Source organism: Empidonax traillii, unplaced genomic scaffold (genome assembly GCF_003031625.1).
Source record: "Empidonax traillii isolate 1590-97213 ecotype Southwest subspecies unplaced genomic scaffold, ASM303162v1 scaffold173:size850371, whole genome shotgun sequence".
In the NCBI taxonomy this organism is placed as follows: domain Eukaryota; kingdom Metazoa; phylum Chordata; class Aves; order Passeriformes; family Tyrannidae; genus Empidonax; species Empidonax traillii.
Genome location: NW_020955366.1, coordinates 799,301 through 821,267, shown reverse-complemented (window position 1 = coordinate 821,267; position 21,967 = coordinate 799,301). Strand labels below are relative to the sequence as shown.

At 43.6% G+C, this 21,967-nt stretch overlaps 1 protein-coding gene across 5 annotated transcripts; it reads left to right on the top strand.

Moving 5' to 3' along the window:
• The first annotated feature begins 6,373 nt into the window (after window positions 1-6,373).
• LITAF (lipopolysaccharide induced TNF factor) lies at window positions 6,374-21,393 on the top strand. Of its 5 annotated transcripts, none has more exons than XM_027885856.1 (4): window positions 6,374-6,471; window positions 19,193-19,375; window positions 19,778-19,934; window positions 20,259-21,393. In XM_027885856.1, exons 1-4 carry the CDS (start codon window positions 6,384-6,386, stop codon window positions 20,365-20,367), a joined length of 537 nt encoding a protein of 178 aa, XP_027741657.1. In that variant the 5' UTR covers window positions 6,374-6,383; the 3' UTR covers window positions 20,368-21,393. The 5 variants fall into 5 exon arrangements, with proteins under 5 accessions (XP_027741657.1, XP_027741658.1, XP_027741660.1 ...); XM_027885857.1 differs by lacking the exon at window positions 6,374-6,471 and adding an exon at window positions 11,064-11,182 and having other exon boundaries at window positions 19,186-19,375; window positions 20,259-21,369; XM_027885859.1 differs by lacking the exon at window positions 6,374-6,471 and adding an exon at window positions 11,083-11,182 and having other exon boundaries at window positions 20,259-21,369.
• The last annotated feature ends 574 nt before the right edge of the window (window positions 21,394-21,967 follow it).

The window sequence follows — 21,967 nt, the reverse complement described above, 5'->3', positions numbered from 1 at the left end:
TGTTATTGAAGGGTTTTAAATGTTATATAAAACATTGCTAAGCAATTATGTCCTAGATACAAAGTGCCCTGTTCTCTGCTTCCATGAACTCCAAAGCACGGTGTGTGCCTGGGTGCTGCTGGCTACAAGGCATTATCTGGGCATGTTTGGTGGGGAATGACATGCCCTGGAAAGAAAATTAATACAGACATCTTCTTTCAACTCTTAATTTTTCTCCTTAGTTCTTTCTGTGATTAAAAAGCACATTAATATATGCAATCCTAACACCTCAAATTACAACCCAGCCTATGTCAAAGGGACCCTTTCAGCTGCAAGCTGTTATGTCATCCCCTCTCAGGAGCTGCCCAGGCCTGCAGCTCTGGAAGAGCTCACAGTGTTTGTCCTGGGTGGTTGGACAGGCTCCAGTGCTTGGTCACAGCTCGGCATGCAGGGGGAGTGGAACGTGCACAGAGCAGCTGGAGGTGAGAACCAGCGGGGTGTGTTGGACTTACAAAAGAATCCCTCTTGGGAGGACTTGCCAGCAACGCTGCAAAGGTGGCAGGTGCTATGAGAATAAGTATTTCTATCCTGCGCTTTAAGAATCTAAGAAGGTGCTTTTATGCAACCATTCTTTGTGGAATTACGAGCAAATTCTCACAGGATGTTGTGTTCTCTTCTCCTGACTTGGAATATGTCTCCTGCAGTCATTTGTTTGAGGACTCACCAGTGGAATTTAAACTTGCCTATAATAAGATCTGTGATGAAAAGTTGCTTCCTCTGTTCAGTGTGGCATGGCTTTGATAAACATCCATCTGTGTGTGATACACAGATTCTTTCCTAAACTGCAAAATCTGCAGAGGCAAAGTTAAGTATTTTTGACCCTTAAGTTTCTTTGCCCCTCTCTTATCTCTCCTTGAGTAAAACTTGCTTTTTTTTGATGAACATCTTTTATCATCTTCATTTTAACTGGTGAATTCTCTTTCCTCTGCTATTGCTGCTTGGTATCATCCATAATAATTTTAGGGTTCAAAAGAGTGGGAACGTTTCTTTTTTTCTTTTGGACAAAAGGCCTAGTTTATGACAATGTGTATTTTTAGTATCCCTTTACAATAAAGTTTCTCCACATTGCTGTACCGATGGATGCAGTGTCCAGATTACCCATGGCTGAATTGCTACTGTGTGTAAACCCACTTGTGACTATGGTACAACCCCTCTTCAAACCATTTATTTTGTATCTACTGGAGATTAATCACTGACTTAATGTTCAGTTACATGTTAATCAAGAGGAAAGCAAGACTACAAATTAGCACTGAGGTTAGATGTGGTCAACTGGCATTTTGAATTATTTACAGGCAGCTGCAACCACTTTCATTGTCTGGGAGGGTAACATTCTGCACTAGCGATGATCTGGAATGCCTTCCTCTTTTACTATTTTTTTTGGTTATAAATATTATTTCATGGTCTTAAAGCAGGTCTTGAACTTTGCTGTATTTAGTGTTGCTCTGAGAGAGGATTGAGGGGCTGTCACAGTAATTACTGTGCAGGAGCTGCACAGTAATTTTCTGCAAATGGGTTCTTTAACTCGCAACTGTGAAAATCCTGTTGCCAGCAGGGATCCTTGAAAGTATAAATTCCCTTCTGAACACACATTTAATGGTTTGAAGAAACAACAGCACCTCGTGGAGCTTCAGGGAGGCCCTACCTAATGGAAATGAATGAGTGGTGCTGGGACATGAAGCAGAACAAGGTTGTAGGGCCAGAGTCTGTCCCTCCCCTGGCTCTCCCACAGCGGACTCTGCAGCCAGCCAGGCCTGTATCCTGTGGGATGGAGCTCAGGAAGAGCTCCTGTGGGATGGGAGATCCCATGTCATCCCATTCTAGAGATGGGATGGTGTGGGAGCACAAGGTGTAGGAGGAAAGATGATTGAAGGATCCAGAGCTGACAAAAGGTCTTGTCAGGGGTAGGAATAATATCCCATGGACAGTGGAAACAACAAAGTGGAATTAAGTTCAACTTTTATTGCCATGCAGCAGCACCTTAACGCAGCAGTGTTTATCAATAAATAAATTCAGTCCCTCCTACCAACACAAAACTGATCAGTGCTTCCAAAAAAAGGAGACATGTTTGAATCTTTGTCTGCTTCAATCTCACTAGCCTGAATTTAGGAAATCAGTAAGAGTCTTTGGAGGAAATTTATACCTGTTATTAAATCAGGGAAATTGGATACTTTTTTCCCCTGTGATTTTTAAACTGAGAGTTGCAGCATTGCAAGCTGACTGCTCCCTCTGGCAGTTTCAATGTGCTGTCAGGGCTTCTAAAATCAAAATCTGGAGGCGAGAGAAAAGTAGTATTTCACAATATCTATCCTTTCTGTCTTCTGTTCTTGACCCAGAATACAACAGCTGATCAGCAGAGGGGTGTTGCAGCACCAGCTGCAGGTGCACGTTGTTTCCTGGAACACTGGAATCAGCCTGTACCTTTGAGCATTTCTAGGGAGTTGAATGTGAAACCTCCTGAACTCTCTGACTTGCAGAGATGTCTGTAATTGAGCTGTATGTGTACAAAGTGTCTGGAGATTCTTTATGATAATCCCCAAAGAATAAATCTTGTGCGATTTCTGAAATAATAATTCCAAATACCCTGAGTTCTTGCACTCAGGTTATCAAATTAGAAAAAAACCCCAAAGCCTTAATCTGTGGCATCAATAAGACCTCTGCACCTGGATGATTTTTTAAATTGGTCTTTTTCTCTTCTGTTTTTTTTTTTATGAAACACTAATAAATAGTGGACTGTCCCATTCCATCTGCTCAGAACACAGTCCCATAGTAATCATCTGCAACAGAAGAAATTCCATATTCTGTTCTTATTGATTCACCTCATCTTGCAGCTGTGGACTTGGCTTTCCCAGGTAATTTGCTGGAGGTCACCTTTGTGGGCTCTGAGTAAGGGCAATTAATCTTATTTTGTCAGTGGAATTACTTGCTCTGTTACAGAGCAATTCAGTAAAGGAGTAGGAATCTAAGCTTGGATATTCTGACTGCCAATGTTTAATTCTACCAGCTGTGTCCTTGCATAGCTTTCTTGTTTTCAAGTACTTGGGGGGTTTCAGCTATTTTCTCCAAGCCTGTAAGCAGACCTGGTGTGTGTCTAAGAGAACTTAGTACTGGAATAAAGCCTGGGGGTGCAAAGCAGGAGTTGGGGGAGTGCTGGTTGTGAGCAATGTTATTGCTTCACTCTCACAAAGAGCCCTAACCTTGTGCAAAATGAAATTTAGCCCCAATTTTCCACAGTCTCTTTAGTTTACAAGGGTGCCTTTAGGGTGTATCTGTTTCTCTTATAGCACTGCTGGGCACTTTCTCAAGTTCTGTAGAGCTGTTAACCTTAAAATAATTTTCTTCTAAGTGTCATTTCCACTTCACACCCACTACAAGCCAACTCCCAGCTCAGAGCACTGCCTGTTCACCAGTCCATTGTAACTCTCTGTGCTGAGGTCAGAGATGCCCTTGTTAGCATTACTTGAAACCTTTTCCTTTCACTCTCAGCAGTCTTAGCACCCAGCTCGTTTCTTCTCAAAGCTTCAGCTGCAGCAGGTGGAGGAGGCAGCACTGTCACAGAGCCACCCTCGCCCTGCAGCACACGGGCCATTCTTTGCTCTTCTCTGTGAAAGGGTCAAATGAACAAAAATGTGATGTCAGCATCAGAAAGGGCCCTTGTCTCGTGGGACCTGCTGTATTTGTTGCACTGATAATTCTGTGGGGTTTAGCCACTTCACACTCCCCTTGCTATAAACACCTCATGACACCTTTAACCCCTGGGTGGCCTCTGACACTTCTATCAGGGTTGCCCGTTGTAGCAGGAATTTGTCAATGCCTTGGAAGTTTGTGTGTAGCACAGAACCAAATACATTTCAGTTTTCTGAAGAGCCACCACTGATACTTAATTAGAGCAGCTTTTGTTTGAAAGAAGCTGGGTAGGAAAACCTGTCCAATGGTCTTGGTTTAGGATAATTCCAGTTTGCAGCAACGAAAATGTCAATCTAAAGGTGGGGGGGGGAATGAAAATTGTGAGACTTTATTTTTAATCTGAACAGACCTGAGAGGGCTCTAAGATTTGGATGCTTATTTGGTTATCAGGTATGTATGAATAAATTCTTATAGACCCTTAGAAATTTCATCTTCCTATAAAGCACTGTTATCTTCATTCTGAGTGTTTTGGGGTCTGGTCAGTCCTTTCAGAACTCTCAGCTCTTTCCCTTCCCACTGTTACTGCTTCTTCCAGGCAGTAATCTAAAGACTGATAAAAACCAGATGTTTGGTAAAATTATAAACTTTCTCCCTGCAGTACCCGTGCCTCTTGTGTGTGACTTAACTTTGTTACAGCCACCTGAAATCTCAAAGAGAAAAGCTGGTTCCCCTGGATGACAGGCATTTTCTGCTTTCCACGTGAACTTATTTTGCTCACCTCTGAGACGAGCAGATTTTTAGATCAGGAAAATACAGACAGGTTTTCTTCTGTGCTTGCCTAGAAGGATAAGGAAGTTAAGAAGGACAATGAAGGGTTTTTTTGTCCCACAGGTGTCAGAAAGCACTTTGCTGTCAGTCCCTTCTGGGTACAGTGCATGCCATCTTGTGGACAAGTCACGCCATGTCTGAGTCCTTGAGACAGATATTTAAAGACCGTGATGTTTTCCTGTGTTAGTTATTTGCACCTCAGTGCAAAGAGTGTGTCTTCTTGGGTGCTTATTTTTCAGTTGGAGTTACTTGAGTTTGCTTGGTTATGAATCACTTGTTACCAGCTGCAAAACAACCAAATGTAAAATTCTTTGCAGTTTTCTTCTTTATTAAGTTTAAATCAACGTTCTTCTGGGAACAAATCAGTCCTGAGAAACATCTGTCACTGCAGCATAATTGCTACGTGCCAACAATGAGAGGAAAATAATTTTAGAAATTCTCCTGCTTCAAGAATGAAAGCAGAAATATTCTTCTTATTACAGACATCAGCAACTGGTACAAATATTTTTATTTGAAATTAAGACATCTATACTCTTTATTGACCTATACTAGTTTGATTCTTTCTCAGTAGAATGCAAGTGACAACTCTTTAGACATTCTTTAGTGACTGAAAAGTCCTTTACAAATGCAATAAGGATTCATTTGGCAAGGAAGGCTCTAAAATCCCAAAGATTTGTCAAAACATTATGCTTGATGAATGAGATAATTTCCCTTTTGTAAAAGTCCTTTCGAGATAGCCCAATACCCGTTCTTCTGAAATTTAAAATAAAGCAATCTTAGGGTAAATGTTTCCAAGAATAAGTACGTAAAAACTAAAACAAATGGTGAAGTTTTTGCTTGAAAATACAATTCTAACATGAAAAAGCCTCAAATAAGCTGATCTAACTTAAAATCTAATTTGAACTCGATTTCATGTTAAAAAAGAGACTAATTAAAATTTGATTTAATTAATAAAAATTAATAAACAGATAAAGTATTGTCACTCATATGCTGATAAACATTAAGGTTTATTGTTCCTATAGCTTTGTCTGTCCTACAGCTTTGGGGCAGATGTTCCGAATTGCTCTTGTGGAGATACTGGAGAGGTGGCTGATTACCCGCTTTCCCACCGTCCACCACCAACAGAATTACTGCAACGGGATGGAAACAGCTTTTGGCAACAGATCTGTCAGACAACTCTGACGACCTGAAAGCTCTCAAGGAAATGGCAAAGCAGCTGGGTAGATACACAACTGTGGGTAACAAAAGCTGGTAAGAGAACTCATGACTTACTGAACAAACCCAAGTGTTGCAATATTTGAAGATACTAAAATAGCCAGCTCTAATGACAGTTAATGAGGTTGTGCACAATGTGATAACCATAAGGAACTGTGTTTGCTGACCAATGCTGAGAAGTTATTTACAAGCTGGACTAAACTGCGCCGTGAATTTGCAGAGAAGCAGTTTATTTTTCGTTACTGTAGACTCTGTTGTGGTTGTGTCGCAGAACACGGTTTTGCTGCAGGGCACATTCAGGAGGAGCTGTGCATACAAGCAAGACCTGCAGAATCTGTGCGTGCAGCAGATGAGCCAGCTCTCACAATCCCACCTGCGGCTGTCTAGTTCTCCTGTCTTTATTACTGATCTTTGTAAGGGCATTCAATTGTTTACTGTTTGCTTTGCTTATCACAAAGGATTAGTCTGAAAAGACAAAAGTTTCATTTCAACTAAGGAGTGCCCGAAACATTTGGCATCCAGTTTAACAAGCCACTCAAGGCTGCAAGCAGATTTGGAGAAGTGCTTTCTTAATGTGTAGCAATGGATGATGATATCGCATTTCACCATGATTAGTCATCGTTTTGGTAAGTGGGTATTAATCCTCACGTTGCTGTTGCTGTTTTAGCTCTGTAGCTATGACACTAGTGCTGATTTTGTCCCCAGATGATAAGCTTCCTGGCTGGCTGCTTCCTACAGACAACCAATATCAAGTGACAAGATATGGTACGCAGTGTCTGAGTTTCTGGAACAGGAACTGGCCCCTTCTGAGCCGAAACTCTTGACATTTAATTTGTATGTGGACTTGAGAGATTCACTGAAATGTCTTTAATAAAGGCAGTCCAGCCAGAGGTGGGGAACTGAAATGCTAAACACCACGGCAAAGCTCTTCTTAAATCATGATCTAAGTTAAAAGAACTAGAGATTATAAACCAATACAGAATTTAGTATCAATAAGTTTGCAATTACCATAACTGCTGCAAGCATTACTATTGCTAAGTTCAAATTTTTGTTACATTAAGTGAGAGGAGCACAAGAAAATAAATGCTTATTGGCATCCAGCTTTGCATACAGTATGTGTGAGTGATGCTAGAAACTGGCTTTCAGAGATGTGGATATTTGAGGCCCTAAGGAAAGCCTCATCAGATAACTATGAATTTTTAGTAATATGGTCCTAATCTCTATACATATTTCTTGCCTATATCCCAACTAGGCTGCAATAATTCTGGTGCCCAGATGACAGCTGTGTGAATGTTAGATCAGAATTATGCACAAGAAACTACTGCATCATTCCTTACTCACTTTAGATCCACAGAGTTGGATCAAAGCAGTTCATTAAAATATGTCTGGAAGTTTGAATGTCAGATTTAGATCAGTGATTTCAGTGGTCAGATGAAACAAGAGCTGGCCAGGCTGATTTACAGCCAAGACTACAGCACAGTGAGGCCAGGCAGCAGGTCTGGCATTATTCTGCAGAAAGGGCAAAAGGTGGGATTTTTGCACCTCTTCATTGAGCAATGGCATCAGAGCAGTGGCAATCATGCTTCAGTTCTGTCTACAGGAAAAATAATCTGGTGGCTTTATTTTTAAAATCACATCCTTCCTGTACCCTGTCAAGGGAGTAGGAAGATGAATTCAAAGGGTAAATGGCTGGAGAATCGTAATTTTTCCTCTCTGTTTTCTCATGGCATTAATAGATAATTCATCAAATAATGGATGACTTAATCAGGACAGATCTGCTGTTTTTAAATGTGAAGCTTTTCTATCATTTCTTTTTGGTTTTTCATGCTAGGAGAACCATTACTGGCAGTGAATGGTTATTCTCCTTGTCATTCTTTACATGAATTGCCAAATGTTCTGGGGAAAAGAAATCTATCATTACCTCTTTTGACACCACACTGCTGCCTCGCTCTCTAGGGGAGATGATATGATTTACATACTTAAATATTTTGCTGTAGTGTGAAGCTGCTTTGCAGTCTGGCAGCTGTTATTGGCTGTTATGATGATCAAATAACACTATGGGAGTTGGTAAATAGGAAGGAAGCAATGCTAGAAGGACAGTAAAGCACTAATATTTAGGTTTGGATTAATCTAGCAATTCTGTCAACCAACTGCAACCCTGGGGGATCATTTGCAGTGTTAGCCCAGACATGCTACTTCTGTTTCATGTGATAAATCCATGAATAATCCAGTCTTCCACGAGCATATTGCCCCACATACAACCAACCTGCAGATGAAATGAAGAGGTCTCTTTTTCCTTAGTGGTCATGCTAAGCGAGGCTCTTACAGCAAGGAGGGTGCATGCTTGGGGTGGGAGAGGTTTGGTATCAGGAGGAGCTGTTGTGACCCCTTAAACCAAGAGCTGGCCTCCCTGGGAAGGGGACAGTCTGTGGCCCTGCTCTTGTGTATCTGCCTGGCACAGGGACAGCCTCTAGGGGAAGGAGTTCCCTACCTGCCAAGGCAGTAAATGGGCAGCTGCAGCTCAGCAGAGAGAACAGCAGCAGCCAGGAAACCTCAGCCCCACCCGAGAGCACCAGGCACAAGTGTCTGAGTGGAGGGTGGGGTGAAGACACTGGAAGAAAATGGGAACTGAGAAAGAAGAGGATTTTATGTTAGATAATGTGTCTGAGAGATGACTTGAAGTCATCATTTCTCTATTGTGAAGGGGTTTTTTGGTATTTTTCCCTACCAGTTCCATACTGGTGTGGAGCAATAGCTTTGTTTTGGTCCATAAGCCTAAGCCATGATGCTGTCAGTCATGGGGCATTTATCTTCACAAAGTATTTCTGACAGGGAGGGTGTCTTTGTAGTCTCTATAACCTCTCTCTTTTTTCCCCCCCGTCCCCTCTGTCACACGTGAATTTATTTGAGGATAATTTCAATTGAAGTTGTTAGGGTTTTTTTGTTTGGTTGGTTTGGTTTGGGGGTTTTTTTTGGTGTTTTGTTTTTGGTTTTGTTTTTTTTTTTTAAGCCAAGGGTTTGGGAACCAGCCTTCAAGGTAACCCACTTCCTGGTAGCTTCGACCCCAGGCTCTGCTCTTGTTCACACAATCAAACTGCACCATACTTTCCCATGAATTGGGCACCTCTAAGGTCAGACTGTTTGACAACTGCACATGTCGGTATATTTGTTTGTGCTGAACAGAGCTAGTGCTTACCCAAGCAGAAACAATAGAGCAGTGTTACCTAGGCCTGCCTCTGCAAGGTGGTAATTACTGGGTTGTTAGCTCTGAAGTATTTTGTGATCAGGAGTTTTGCAGTAATAGTACATGAGAGGAAGTATATTATGGCTGTGCTTATTTTTAATTATTGCAGATGCTTTTATGTGCACTCACTTAAAAGTAGCCTAGAGAATAAAACTCTACTGTCTGACAGTAAAATCAAAGTGCTGAAGCTACTGTTGAGTGGGTCTGGAAGCTGATGAAACACTTAAACCCTGAGCTCAACAAAACCTTGAAGCTCAAGTGATTCTTTAGCTATTGCTCCTCTGCCCAACAGGCTTGGAGAAGACTATACAGAATTTGAAATTAATTATCCTGCACCACTAGCACCAGTGCTTGGAGGACATCTCAGCACTGTGAACATGCACTTCACACTGAAGTGTGGGATCTTGTTTTCATCTTTGAGGCTTGTTGTGTGAGCCTCAGTGCTCATGACATCATATTAACTGTTCAAATTGTGTTGAAGTTCTTGTTCTGTTTGCTTAGCAACTTGAATCAGCCATTGCAACAGTGGGGAAAAAAACACAAACATTCTTTTAGATTATTTGGCATAATGTACCTATCTTGCTTTCTCTGTAAATCTGTATCAGTACGATGATTACTGGTCTGAAACTGCATTCTGGCACAATGCTCTGTAAATATCTAATATTGTTGAAATGATCAAAACTCACAGAAATTCTTTTCTAGCTTCAACACATCGGTATATGCAAAATGACACACACATAAAAAAAAGATTGATTTGTATGTGTGCAAATCCTATGATTTCCAGGCAGGAAAAAAATAAGGTGACATTCAGGTTTACTTACTTTACACATTAAGGGCATATTACAGTATGGAAAATATCACTAACAGGCTGTCAAAGGTACATCAACTTCTGAATTTCAGTTAGCTTCTTTGGTGGAAAGTTACTGCTGTAGGAGCAAAAGGTAATAAATCCAGCATTCATTTTTGGGGCTAAACTGACATCTGCTGGTGTTCTGTAATACAGAATGTGCAATTAGTGTGATGACCAAACATACACTGTGTTCTGTGTAGGTTTCCCTTTCCCTGGTGCTGTTGGCAGCCCCGGTGATGACTCAGGAGAGCACAGAGAGGTGTAACAGTGAACGGAGCAGGTGGGGCTGCCCAGCACATCCTGCCACAGGACTGGTGATGCAGCAGAGCTCTCGTGGTTATCTCGTACTGCACTCACACTTCAAGCTTCTGAAACTGCCATGTGGTCTTTCTTTTCTTAGGATTTTTTTAAAAACAAGTAGTGTTTATAATCTTCAGGTACGCAGCTCACAGGGGCAGGGGGAGAGGTAAATAAGATGTAGCAGTTTCTAGCTGGGTTTCCTCATGCAGGCCGTGTCCCCACCCAGCCACCTGGTCTGCTGCAGGAAGAGACCTGCCGTGGGTTCCACTGCTCGGGCAGCAGCTTTGGGGAGCTGTGCTGGTTTGCTGGGGGAGCACCCTGCCTACCCTAGGCAGGCTGGCAGGCTGCAGCTCTGTTCCATCAGTCTGAAATCTGGCAGAAAATAACTCCCCTGTTGGAGATCAAAGGGGCTGGAAGCAGCTGGGCTTAATTTCTGGTTATTACCAATTTGGCATTGTAAGTCTGGTTGTATTTAATAAGAACATTCGCAATCACAGATTCACAAATCGTGCTGTTTCACTGAAGAAACTGCCCTACCCTTCACCCCAGACACTCTGCAGTGCTGAAGCCTCACTCGAGTGAGGTGTAAAATAAGCAAGTTGCCCAACTCAGCCCCATAAATTCTCCATAGCAAACCTGCCAATTTTCCACAAGCTTGCCCTCAAAAACTGGGAATAAAACTCCTTAACACCACTGTAGTATTACGAAGCAGGCATTACTTTATCACAGCTGTCAATGCACGGAGGGAAACTCTGCCTAACCCACATGGTTGGCTCAAGATGGTACATGTATTTATTAGCCAGGATATATATATATAAATATATATATCCTTCAGAAAAGTGTTACAGTTTGTTACTTTGGGGGCCACAGAGCGCCTAAAGTGGATTGGGCTGACTTGACTTATTACCAAACTGTCAAAGTTCCACCGACCATTACATAACATTCTGTTAACTGTGATCTCTGTGCCATTTGCAGCAAGCTCCCAGATCCTGGGCTGACCTGGCCAAGCACTGACAAAAGCGATTCTTCTTTTGCCCAGTGCCATCCAGCAAAATGGCTGGAAAGGCAGGAACTGGAGAATGGTGAGCTGGGGGGGGGGTAGGGAGGGCAGTTAGTGAGGGGAAATGCACTCCTGGTACGTGGATGCCAATCATCTGCTGTATTTGGACACTGGATGGAAACAGTGGTAGGGCAAAAAGGAGAAATGCTGCTGGGGTCCCCAAGGAGGACCACGAGCCAGCCTCTGATTAGATGCAAGAAGAAACACAGGAGAGAGCATGGCAATTGGAGTAAGAAGGCTTCCAGTTGAAGGTCATGCCTTATTTCGTCCTGGGAGATGTGTTCAGTCATGGCCTCCCTCTCCTGTGGCTTCTAAGCTGCTCAGAGCCACCTTGGAAAGGGGACTTAGTTACTAAGAGAACAATTATTCCAATTTTAGTAATCCAGGGCGCCAAAGCCAAAATTACTCATGTTCTGCTCCTGAGAAAAATAACATGTGATGTGATTTCTTGAAAATGATGTAAATTTATTCACCTCTATGTCTAGTTCTAATCTCACTGAATGCTGCTGAATCACATCCACACCTTCTCCCTGTCCCTCCCAAATCAGGGAATGGGAGCATTCATGCCCTCAATACTCCAACACTGTTGACATCCCCAATCACCAGGTGATTCAGTAGTTACTGTGACTGCAGAGCTTCATGTTGGGCTCACTATCACTGGGCTAAGAGCCCCTTTAGTCCTGTAAAACCTGACTCCTTGCTCCAGTATGGGTTTGAATTGAAACTTTATTCATGTTACTTGAGGTCCAAGAAAGGATTTAAATACGAAAGTAGGACTTAAACCACTTATAGATGCTTTCAGCTAAAAGGCCTAATGCACAGTCCTTGCTGAGCCCGCAGGGGTCATTGACTCCCTTCAGTCTGAGGTAGATTCACCCAAACTACAGCACATGAAGCGATCCCTGTTGAATCCTTTTCAGGGGTTTGACCAGTAATTCACTTTTTGTGTTATCTTGGAGCTGGCTAGAGGAAGGAGTGACATACTCCATGTATTCCAAAGACTGCATCCAACTTAATTGCTTGTAAAAGCACTAGGTAAAATCACTGAATCTGTCGAAGGTTTTGTTGAACATTCTATGTGCTCTTGCACGTTGTCTGAAAGAACTGATCTGGTAACCTACGGGGCGTTGTAGAATTAGGGGAGGGGTTTCTTCCTCAAATGTTACAGAACACGGAGCCTGGAAAGTTTATCGCCGGTTCGTCAATCTGCGAGCGAACTCTTGGCAAGCGCCGCGGAGTTCCCGGTCCCGGGGACTGCCAAGTGCGTCAGGAGTGACTGTTCTTCCGCCCAGTTTCCCCCTTCCCGCTCCCCGCCGCCCGCGCCCAGACGCGCCGCTCCCGGTGCCGGTGGGTCCGCGGAGCGCTCGGGAGAGGCGGCTCCTGCTGACAGCCAGGGGAAGGGGAGGAGGAATCGCGGGTGGGGACGGGACGAGACGGGACAGGACAAGCCCTGCTGACGGGGGTGCACCCGGCCAGCGGAGCGGCGAGCAGAGCAGAGGAGGGTCGGCGGGCACGGCCCGGAGCGGTAAGGGCTGTGCCCGGAGCCGGGAAGGGCAGGGCAGGGCAGGGCAGGGGGGCTTTGCTCCCGGCCCCGAGCGCTGCCCTTCCCGGCCGAGGGAGCCCCCGGGGCACCGCGGGCTGGCTGGGGCTTGGGCGCAGCGGAGACCCGGGCGGGCGGCCCCGGCACGGTCCGCACAGCGCAGGAGGCCGCGGGTCGTGGCTCCTGCTCCGGGGGGAGCGGGCTCGGGGCCGGAAAGGCCGGAGTTTCGTTTTCCCGAGTGCTTGGGGCGGCAGCCGGAACGGCCCCTTTTCCCCAGGGAATGCGCTTGGGAGCGGCTCATTTGGGACGGGCCGTGCCCTGCCCCGGGGGGAGGGGGGGGGGGTGAGCACCCGGCACCCGGGGTGAAGCCGCTCGCAGGATTATTCCGAGGCTCTTGATTATTTGGTTGATTACGGGGGGAACACAGCGTGTGGTGCTATTTCTGCTTTACCAGTATAAAATTCCCTGTGACCTCAGTGCCATTGTTTGTCTTACTAAAATTATAGTATGTCACAGTCTTGGGTTTTTTGGTAATTGTTACTGAATTTTATTCTCTCCAAAAAGCCTGAGAAGTTTAAACGTCTTCAAGATAATGTTTCTCAGCAGGCTGGTAAACTAGGAAGTTGTCCGGAGTTGAGATAACGGGGTGGTGGCCCAAGTGAGTGCTGTGTTAGGGCTTGCTGCTGTGCACTCCCAAAGTCCCCAGTGCTCCCATAAACCTGTATGTCCTGCCCGATTGTTAACAAAAATTCGCTTCAACCTCTTTCAATCCAGGTGCTGATCAGTAGCTGTCTTAAACTCTGCCGTGCAGGGAGCCCCTCTAAGTACCCGTGGTGTTGGAGGGCAACTTGGATTTTCTAGTGAAGAGGACTGTATAGAAATTATTTAAGGGTTAAGTTGTGTTAAGTTTTAGCAAGAGATTATGGGAAGGGCAACAACAGATTTGTTTGGCTAAACTGGGTTAGGAAAGCTGTATTTGTAAGCAATTCTTTACTGGGTGGGTTGTTGGTTGCTTGGTTGGTTTGTTTTTTGCATACCAAGCAGAGAGGTGAGCTATTACCTTCTTTCTCTCTTGTCCCCAGCCTCATATCCAAGCAGTGACCCGGATTGTGAGACACAGGCTTGCACTGGCTGGATGAAGTGATAGTTCAGTCTCTTGGTTCACATTTAAAGCAGAAGGGACATTAGAAAAATGAAGTTGAAAAGCTGAAGTTGTGGTTACCTTCACAATACTCAGTATTTTGAAGAGATTTTTTGTAGTCCTGGTGTCATCTTGATCTTTATTAAGAATTTTTGTTTTGGTAGATAACTTAAAGGGATTCACATGTGCTTTTAGTCTTATACCATTCACTGTAGGACTTTGTAAATGTTACATGTACTACAGATTTGAAACTTTAAAAAAAGGCAGGCACGGGGGAGGTGGTTGCCATGCCAGGGATGCCACAAAGTGCTGTGAAGACCTGAGGCCTGTTTGCATCTGTCTTCAGGAAAGGGAGGGGAGGGGGGGGGGAAGAAAGTGCAGAAAAAGCACAGCGGTCATTTTTAATTAGAAACAGTTGTTCAAAAGCAGTCAGTGGTAAGAAATGAACACGCAACAAAATTTAAAAATAACTATTGACTGTTAAATATCGAGACTAGAAGTGTTCAAGCTGGAAGTTACGATCATGATCATTTTGAAATCTGTGAAAGGGTGTTGATCTCTTAGAACTCGCCCTTCAGTGACGCAGAGCTGAGGATGGCCTTTGGTCGAGCAGTGTCTGCACAGCAGAAGTAGCTGTGTTGTGGTTTGACCCCGCCTGGCAATTGAGCACCAGCAGCTGCTCCCTCACTGCCCTCTCAGAGGGACAGGCTGAAGAGAACTGCAAGGCTAACAGTGAGAAACCTCATGGGTTGAGATAAGAACTGTTTCATAATTGAAATAAAAGAACAATAAAAATAGTAATTTAAAAGTTGTAGTGAAAAGGAAAATAACAGATGGAAATAAAACCCAGCAAATGATGCAAATGAGAACAATTACTCACCACCAGCCAACCAATGCCCAGCTAGTCCCTGAGCAGCATTTCCCTCCCAACCACCTTCTTCCTCGATTTATTGCTGAGTGTGATGCTGTATGGTCTGGAATATCCCAGCTGGGGTCAGCTGTCCCAGCTTCTGGTGCACCCACAGCCAAAACCAGCACATCGTGACTGGGGGCAGTAGATCCTGATTCAGCTCTGTAGTTTAGTCACAAGGGCAAAACTTTTCTAAAGAAAACAGAAGGTCAGTGGGTTTTAAAAGTATAGCTGTGAGATACTTGATAATACAAAAACTGTCACTAAAACTTACTCAGCTTAGACATCTTTGGCTCCTCTCTTGTTCCCTTGTCAGTCTGCCAAAGCTGCAGTGTGAGTGTGAGAATGGTGGGAAGGAGCAGTGCCTGTCCCCAGGGTTACCAAATTACTGTCCCTGCCTACACAGTGTGCACGTAGCCACGTCTGTCCCTCTGCACCAGCTCCTGGTTACTTAGTTTGGCCTGACCACTGTAAAACCCACACTGGACTGAGTACACAGTTCCCTTTCTAACAAACCTTTTCACATTTCCACTTAGTCTACTGGGAAGACTGTTGGACTACTGAAATGTATAAACACTGGTGTTTGCTGATGTATCACCACGCCTCCAGTGCAGCAGATTAGCCCTGTGTGACCTGGAAGAGTGAACAAACTTGTGACAAGTTCTTTATAGAAGCGTTTATAGACATCACTGAAATCCCGATGAAAGCCCTGCTGTGTAAGGAAGGCAATTGCTGATATTCCAGAGACTTTTTCCATGCTCCCAAGAAAGCAGAAAGGCTTGTGTCATTGTTGGGAAGCCTGCATGGAGTGACTCCAGCCCTAATTGAATACTTAAGACTGAAATTCTTTTTTTTCTTTGCACATTGTCTGTTATCCCTGCAAAGTTCTCTGTAGGTTGAAAGGGCTTTTTGACTTGAGAAGCATAGTCAGCGAAAGAGTAAAATTAAGAGGTGCTCCCTGGAGCCTGTTTTGAAAACGTTGAAGATGGAAATGTGTACAGGAATGGGCTTGGTTGGAAAAGAGCAGATGGATTGCAAAGGGATTTGGTTTTGTTGCTTAGAAATAACACTTGCACTTTTTTTTTTTTTTTTGAGGTTTGCAGTCTGGAGATGTGTGTCCACAGAGCCTTATCCTTCTAGCTGAAGGTCTAAGGGGGAGATTTTTGGATGGTGCATGAGGAAAAGCTGAATAAATAGCTACCAGAGGAGGAGCCACCAAGAATTTTAGATTACTTTTTTTTTCCTTTTTGGTGGGTGGACAGGTGGTACATACGATAAGGGGGATAAGGATTGGCTGCTGACTCATCACTAGAATTGGCTCACAGGGCTGATGAGGCACTGAGGGTGATTGGCTGCATAGCTGAACTCTGCTTGTGCTCAGCTGGTGGGGTCAGAGTTGATTATTCCTGAGTGGAGTGTGGAAAGTGAGACAGCTGACCCTGGAGGGTAGCAGTGTCCACGTGGACAGGTACAGACATGAGCGGTGAGGAGGCAGCATGGACAGTCAGACCATCTGAGGGGATGAGTTAAGGCTAAAACTTACTGCAGAATATGGAGCCATGACAGATGGGAGTTTCTAGAGCATCTCACAAAAATTAAAGAAAATCAAGCTTGTCTTGTAATGGTCAGAAATTCATATGTTCTCAAATAGATGTATTTACGTTACATCTTATGAGGTAAGGGGGAAAAAATCATGAGCACGAATAAAACGCAGCTTTCTGTTGATACTGATCCAGAACCTGCATTGCACAAGGTGTACAACAGTATTTGGGGCAGTGGGAGTATTGAATAGTCATACAGTTCCTATTGCTGCTGCCAGTCTGTACTTGAGATGAATTGGTGCTTCTGTGACCTGAACCAAGCTGGCAGCGGTGGAGGCAGTCCAACAAGTGGCAGTTTTCTGGAGGATTGTCCTTAGTGTAGAATTCATTAAAGCAAATGAACTTGTTTGGTTTCCATCATGAGTGGTATCTTTTGCATCAGTTTTGTCATAACTTAGTATTTAATCTTTAGTGCTTGGATACAGTCAGAACTGGGGTTTTGTAACCTTTTTCTAGAAGAATAACTTCTCTTTTCTGGATTATTACAGAGTAATTTAGGTTGGACAAAGGTCATTAGGATCAGCCACCTGCTTAGGATATACTTAGGTGAGGTTGTTTAAAGTCCTTGGGCTTTGTATTCACCTTTACATTCACTGTTACACCTTTTCATTCCAAAATGTGTTTTCTGCTTTTGTTTTTGTTATGGAATTATTTAGAGCCAGAATTTTCCTGATGGGAAAATTCTGCATTATTCTCTGGCTTGTTTACTATTCCTTTTGTTTGCCTCTGGTAAAAACTCCCTAGTTGTAGTTTCTGTTTCCTTCCAGCTAATCTGTTCTGTGCCCTTGTGTGTCTTGCCTACAGATTCTGCTGGTATTCCTAGTGGGTGTCTTGGACTGAAAGATGAGGTATCAGAGTCATTTGTGGGCAGCAACTTTGTGTTGTGTGTAACAAAAATGCAACAATCCAAGTAAATTTTCTAGTACCTGAAACTTCCCTCCCCCACCTTATTTCTCTCCCTGCCAAGTGTGGGCTGTGCTGTGCTCTGTACCACCTTGAGGCCTGCTAAAGTAATGTCCTTCAAACTGAGGATTTCAAATTTCCTGCTTCTCGGAATAAGCTTGGGCAGTGGGAGTACGTGAAGGATGCTATATCCAGGAGGAGGTGGTTGGGCTGGGAATAGAGCAGCAGGAGTACAGAGCCTGGCAGGAGTGTCTGAGACAAGCTGTGAGCTCTTAGGGTTGGATGGCAGTGGCAGGGAGACAGTGGCTTGTCTCTTGTGCTCCTGGCAGCCACATGGATCTTCTGGTTTTGTTCTCAGTGGTGTCTGCTCCCTTGCTCAGCTGAAGTCCCACACATGCTGGGCTGTTTGACATCAGCCTTCCTCTGGCCCCATTTCTCCTGCCAGCTCCTCTGCTGTGCCCCCAGCAGGAATTGTCAGCACTGTCTTCGTCCTGGGCAGAAGCCAGGATGTCCCTGCTTGAGATCTGCTCTCTTGTACACAAACGTGAATAACCGAATTTACATATGTCTTGTTTCTTTTCATACCCCAAACACACCATTCAATAAAAGTCCCCAAAATAATGAAAGCTGCTAAGAAACCCAAGAAAATAACCAGTTGTTAAGCTCTTACAGAAAGCATGCTTTGTTGATGAGACTGCCATCAGTTTATCACTTGGGTAGCCAGACATAGACTTGCTTTATTTTCTTGTCCTTGCTTTATGTTGTGGTTTAACCCCATCCGGCAGCTCAGTACCACACAACTGCTCACTACCCTCCTGGTGGGGTGGAGAATCAGAAGAAAGCAGGATCTGTTGCTTGTCTTCTGGTCTCTGCAGCCAGCATAAGTAACTAGTCTGCTTTCATTTCAGTAGAATGGTTCCTGAATGCTGTACCTTTTCCCTCCCTTTAGGCCAGCTTGGTTCTGTCTGCAGAGCAGTAGAACTCTGCAGAGAGGAATGGACTGGAGGGGGGCTTTGTCCATGTCAGTGTTTTTCCAGTGTGTGCATATATTCCAAATACAGGTTGCCCTCCCCAGATAGCACTGAGTGAAAGATTTGCAGGAACACAGAGTGATTGTGCAACAACTGAGTGGATTGTGGCTTTTGGAGAGTTGTCTGATGATCCTTAAGAGGAGGAGAAAAAGGGAGAAGTCAGCACTGATGTTCCACAGAAAATGGTGGGCAGAGTATAGGAAGTGGGTAGGTGGGGAGGAGGAGAGGAAGTTTGCATCAAAACTGCAGTTATTTCTTTCCATTTTGGGAAAAAGCGATGGTCAGCATTCTCATACTCTGGAATGAAATAACAATTGGTGGAGGGGAGTTGCATTACAAACTCACTAAAACTTTGCTAAGCAGCAAAAATGGCAACCTTAGATATACTTGAGGGTCATAAAAGCTTTGAGTCAGTTGGACATACTTAATTGTTTGGGTTTCTTTTTCCTTCAGTGTAAATATTTTTCGTTTCAAATAACAGCACAGATAAATACTGTTTTTTAAATATTTGAGCTTCACTACAAACATTCAGGCTCATGTTGGCTAGCAACAACCACGTGGCCTATCATACTGTTTGATTGTTCAGGTGAACAAGAGGGATCAGAAATACTGTTCTTGGAGAATTAGGAGACTGCCAGATAGATTAGTATACTAATAAAGATGCCCCACATCACCATTTTAGCATTTTTAACTTAGAATGGGAGAACTGCTATTTACTGCCCTGTGAGAAGGAAGTGGGAAGTAGGCCACAACAATAACAAAGCAGCCAAGGTCAACATTTAATGCTATCAGAAACTGGTAAAAGTCCATTTTAGTCTAGTTATTTTCTTGCTTCTGAATTGAGCCTAATTGTTAGGCTTAATAAATAATGTCTTTTGTTACAGTTTTCTCTCTCTTATGTTTTAGATACCATGTCTGCTCCAAGTGGCAACCCTGTCCCATCTGCACCACCTTCTTATGAGGAAACTGTAGGAATCAATATGAACTACCCTCAGCCCTACCCTGTTCCTGGCCCTGGGCAGAATCCAGATGTGAAGGGAGTGAACCCTCCCCCATACATGGGACAGGCTGCACCAGCAAACAACCCCAGTAAGCCTCAAAAACTCTTCTGTACATGCTAAGGAGGTGTCAAGTGGCTGTGTGACAGGTGCTGTCAGAAGATGAAAAATCTGATTCACAGGTGTTCACCACCTTCCAAAAAATACTTCTGAAGGGAATGACGTGAGCCGATTCTTGTGAATCCTTCAGTATGCACTAATATCAATACCATCATTTGGCTTTCTGCAGTTTTTAGTGCACCCTTATTCTAAAGACAATGTATTTCTGCGTTAGGAAATGCCACGGGGGTTTCTCTTTGTTATTGTGTATTTATCTCATTGCTCTGAGCCCCTAATAATTCAAAGTTATAGCTGGTTCTGGCTCGGGGGAAGTTGCTTACTGTTCTTTTTTCCTTATTTGCTCACTGATTAAAGAGCATCTTTCTCTGCCCAGTTAGAGTTCAGACGGTGTATGTGCAGCAACCAGTGATGTTTTATGACCACCCAGTCCAGATGTGCTGCCCTTCCTGTAACCAGATGATAGTGACTCGTCTCTCCTATGAGGCAGGAGCTTTGACTTGGCTGTCGTGTGGTGGCCTCTGCCTGCTGGGGTAGGTCAATTCCAATTTCCCCTTTTTTTACTTCTTTCCTGACCTTTTATAGTTCTAAAGAGTAACAGAGCTCTCAGCTTTGCTTTCTCTGTCCGTCTGAGCCCTGAGCCTTTGCAGTTCAAATCGCTTACGTCTGAATTTATGTCCTGTAGGACCTTAAAGCAGCTCTGGAACACTAGGGGCTCCAGAGCCATGTGTGTTCTTCCTAAAGCTTCATGGCACCAGTTTTATTGATGGATTTCACAGGAAATATATTTTAACTTTTTGTGTATGGAACAAGTGGTAAAACAGTGGTTTTCTCTTTTTTTTTTTTTCCCTCTGCAGGTGTATAGGAGGCTGCTGCTTGTTTCCCTTCTGCATTAACGCCCTCAAGGATGTGGATCACACCTGTCCGAACTGCAACACTCTTCTTGGTTGTTACAAACGTTTCTAGGCAGTGTCTAAACATTGATCGATGAAGCTGGTTAGCACCTCTGCAAGCCCTCTCTGAAGCTTCATGGAGACTGCTCGTTTCTGTGCATCTTGTCACTGGAAACCAATAAAAAGTAATGTTTCTTGCTAGGTTGTTTGAATACAAATTTGCCTGAGGGGATTTTCACTGTAAAAAATCTACATAATCTGTATGGGCCACTAGGTGCAGCAGCAGCTGAGAGCAATGGAATGTGTCCCTTTTTGCTTTATGCAAAACAGGTTGGTGATGTTCTGCAGTTAATCTTATCTCAATCATGTGGCACCTTGTGCTTGCTGCAGTCTCAGCACAGACCGAGAGGAGGATGCCTGTGGAGAACCCTTTAGGCTCACGCTTGGTGTCAGTGCTTTGGCAACAGCACTGTTTACAGCCTGGCAGGGAGTTGCCTCAGAGACAGGTGCCCTTCTTTGACAAAAGAAATGATTTCTTGGCATCTTTTCATGAGCACTAGAATTCACTTTAAAACTTGGAAGAGAACCAAACCTAAAGGCTTCTTCCTTCCTGGAGGTTGCTTTACCAAAAGGACAACTCAGGTTATTGTGCATCAGTGGTGATTGAATCCAGTGTCTGAATTTTGTTGCCAGTTTCAAGTCTCTAATCTGCAGTGAAGGTGTTCACACAGGAATGTTTAATAGATACTTGTCCAGTGTTTGGCTGGAGTTTTTTTCACTGCTGACTGTAAGTCTGTGAAGTGTTCTCTTCAGCCCAGAGAGCCTTGGTTACAGCATTGGAAAACTTCCTTGTATATTTATATAACTCAGCAGAAAGATCATGCACAAACCTCAGCCTTTTCTTAAGGCTTGAATTCTGCCTGGAAAACATAGATAAAGGACCTGGCTTCTAATTGTCGATGTGCTTGTCAATTACTATTTCTTTATTAAGAAGGCAAAATGTTTGTTAAGGAGTTTCTCTGACCTGTACTATGATTTCTTTAAAATGAAGTAAAAGATACATTTTGTTTTCAGATATGCTTATTTAAGACAATGATCACAAAAAATTAGGAATGAGGCTGTGAAGGCTGAAGTAATTTCCATGTCATAAGCAGCAGACTTGATGCATTTGAATGATACCTGTCCAGAAAAGGCAGACAGGTGTTTAAACAAGGATATGATGGCAACACTGTGTTATCCTCTGTAAAAATAAAAAGCTAAAATAAATACAAATAAAAAATACTACATTTACTGTTCTTGCCAAATGTGCCTTCTGTAAATAGCTGCTATAAGTTAGTTTTTCATAAATCTTTCAGCACTTCAGGTTTGAAATTCAGCAATTTTGTAGATCACGTACAACCTCTAGGCCTCCTGTTAATTAGGTTTTGTAAACTGCTGCTGCTTGTGAGTCAGTCTGCAAGTGGTTTAAGAGCTTCCTTGTGCAAAGGTCTCTGGTCTCCCCATACCATAAGAATTTACATCAGTAGCTGCTAACTGTCAAGAGAATGAAGGAAATAAAGAGCTGGTCGTTTTGTAGCTTTCCACGTTGATGCTGCAGTATCAGCATGTGCTTTTGTCTGCTGATGCTCCACCAAGTGGTCTCTGTGTTCTTGAAGGGCCTGGATGATTTTCTG

What these genes read in the sequence shown, in the direction of transcription:
- LITAF (XM_027885856.1), top strand. Translation starts at nt 6,384, where the DNA reads ATGACACTAGTGCTGATTTTGTCCCCAGATGATAAGCTTCCTGGCTGG. An exon ending in TGCACCAGCAAACAACCCCA is followed by an intron (nt 19,376 to 19,777) that starts GTAAGCCTCAAA and finishes TTCTCTGCCCAG; the next exon opens with TTAGAGTTCAGACGGTGTAT. An exon ending in GGTGGCCTCTGCCTGCTGGG is followed by an intron (nt 19,935 to 20,258) that starts GTAGGTCAATTC and finishes TTCCCTCTGCAG; the next exon opens with GTGTATAGGAGGCTGCTGCT.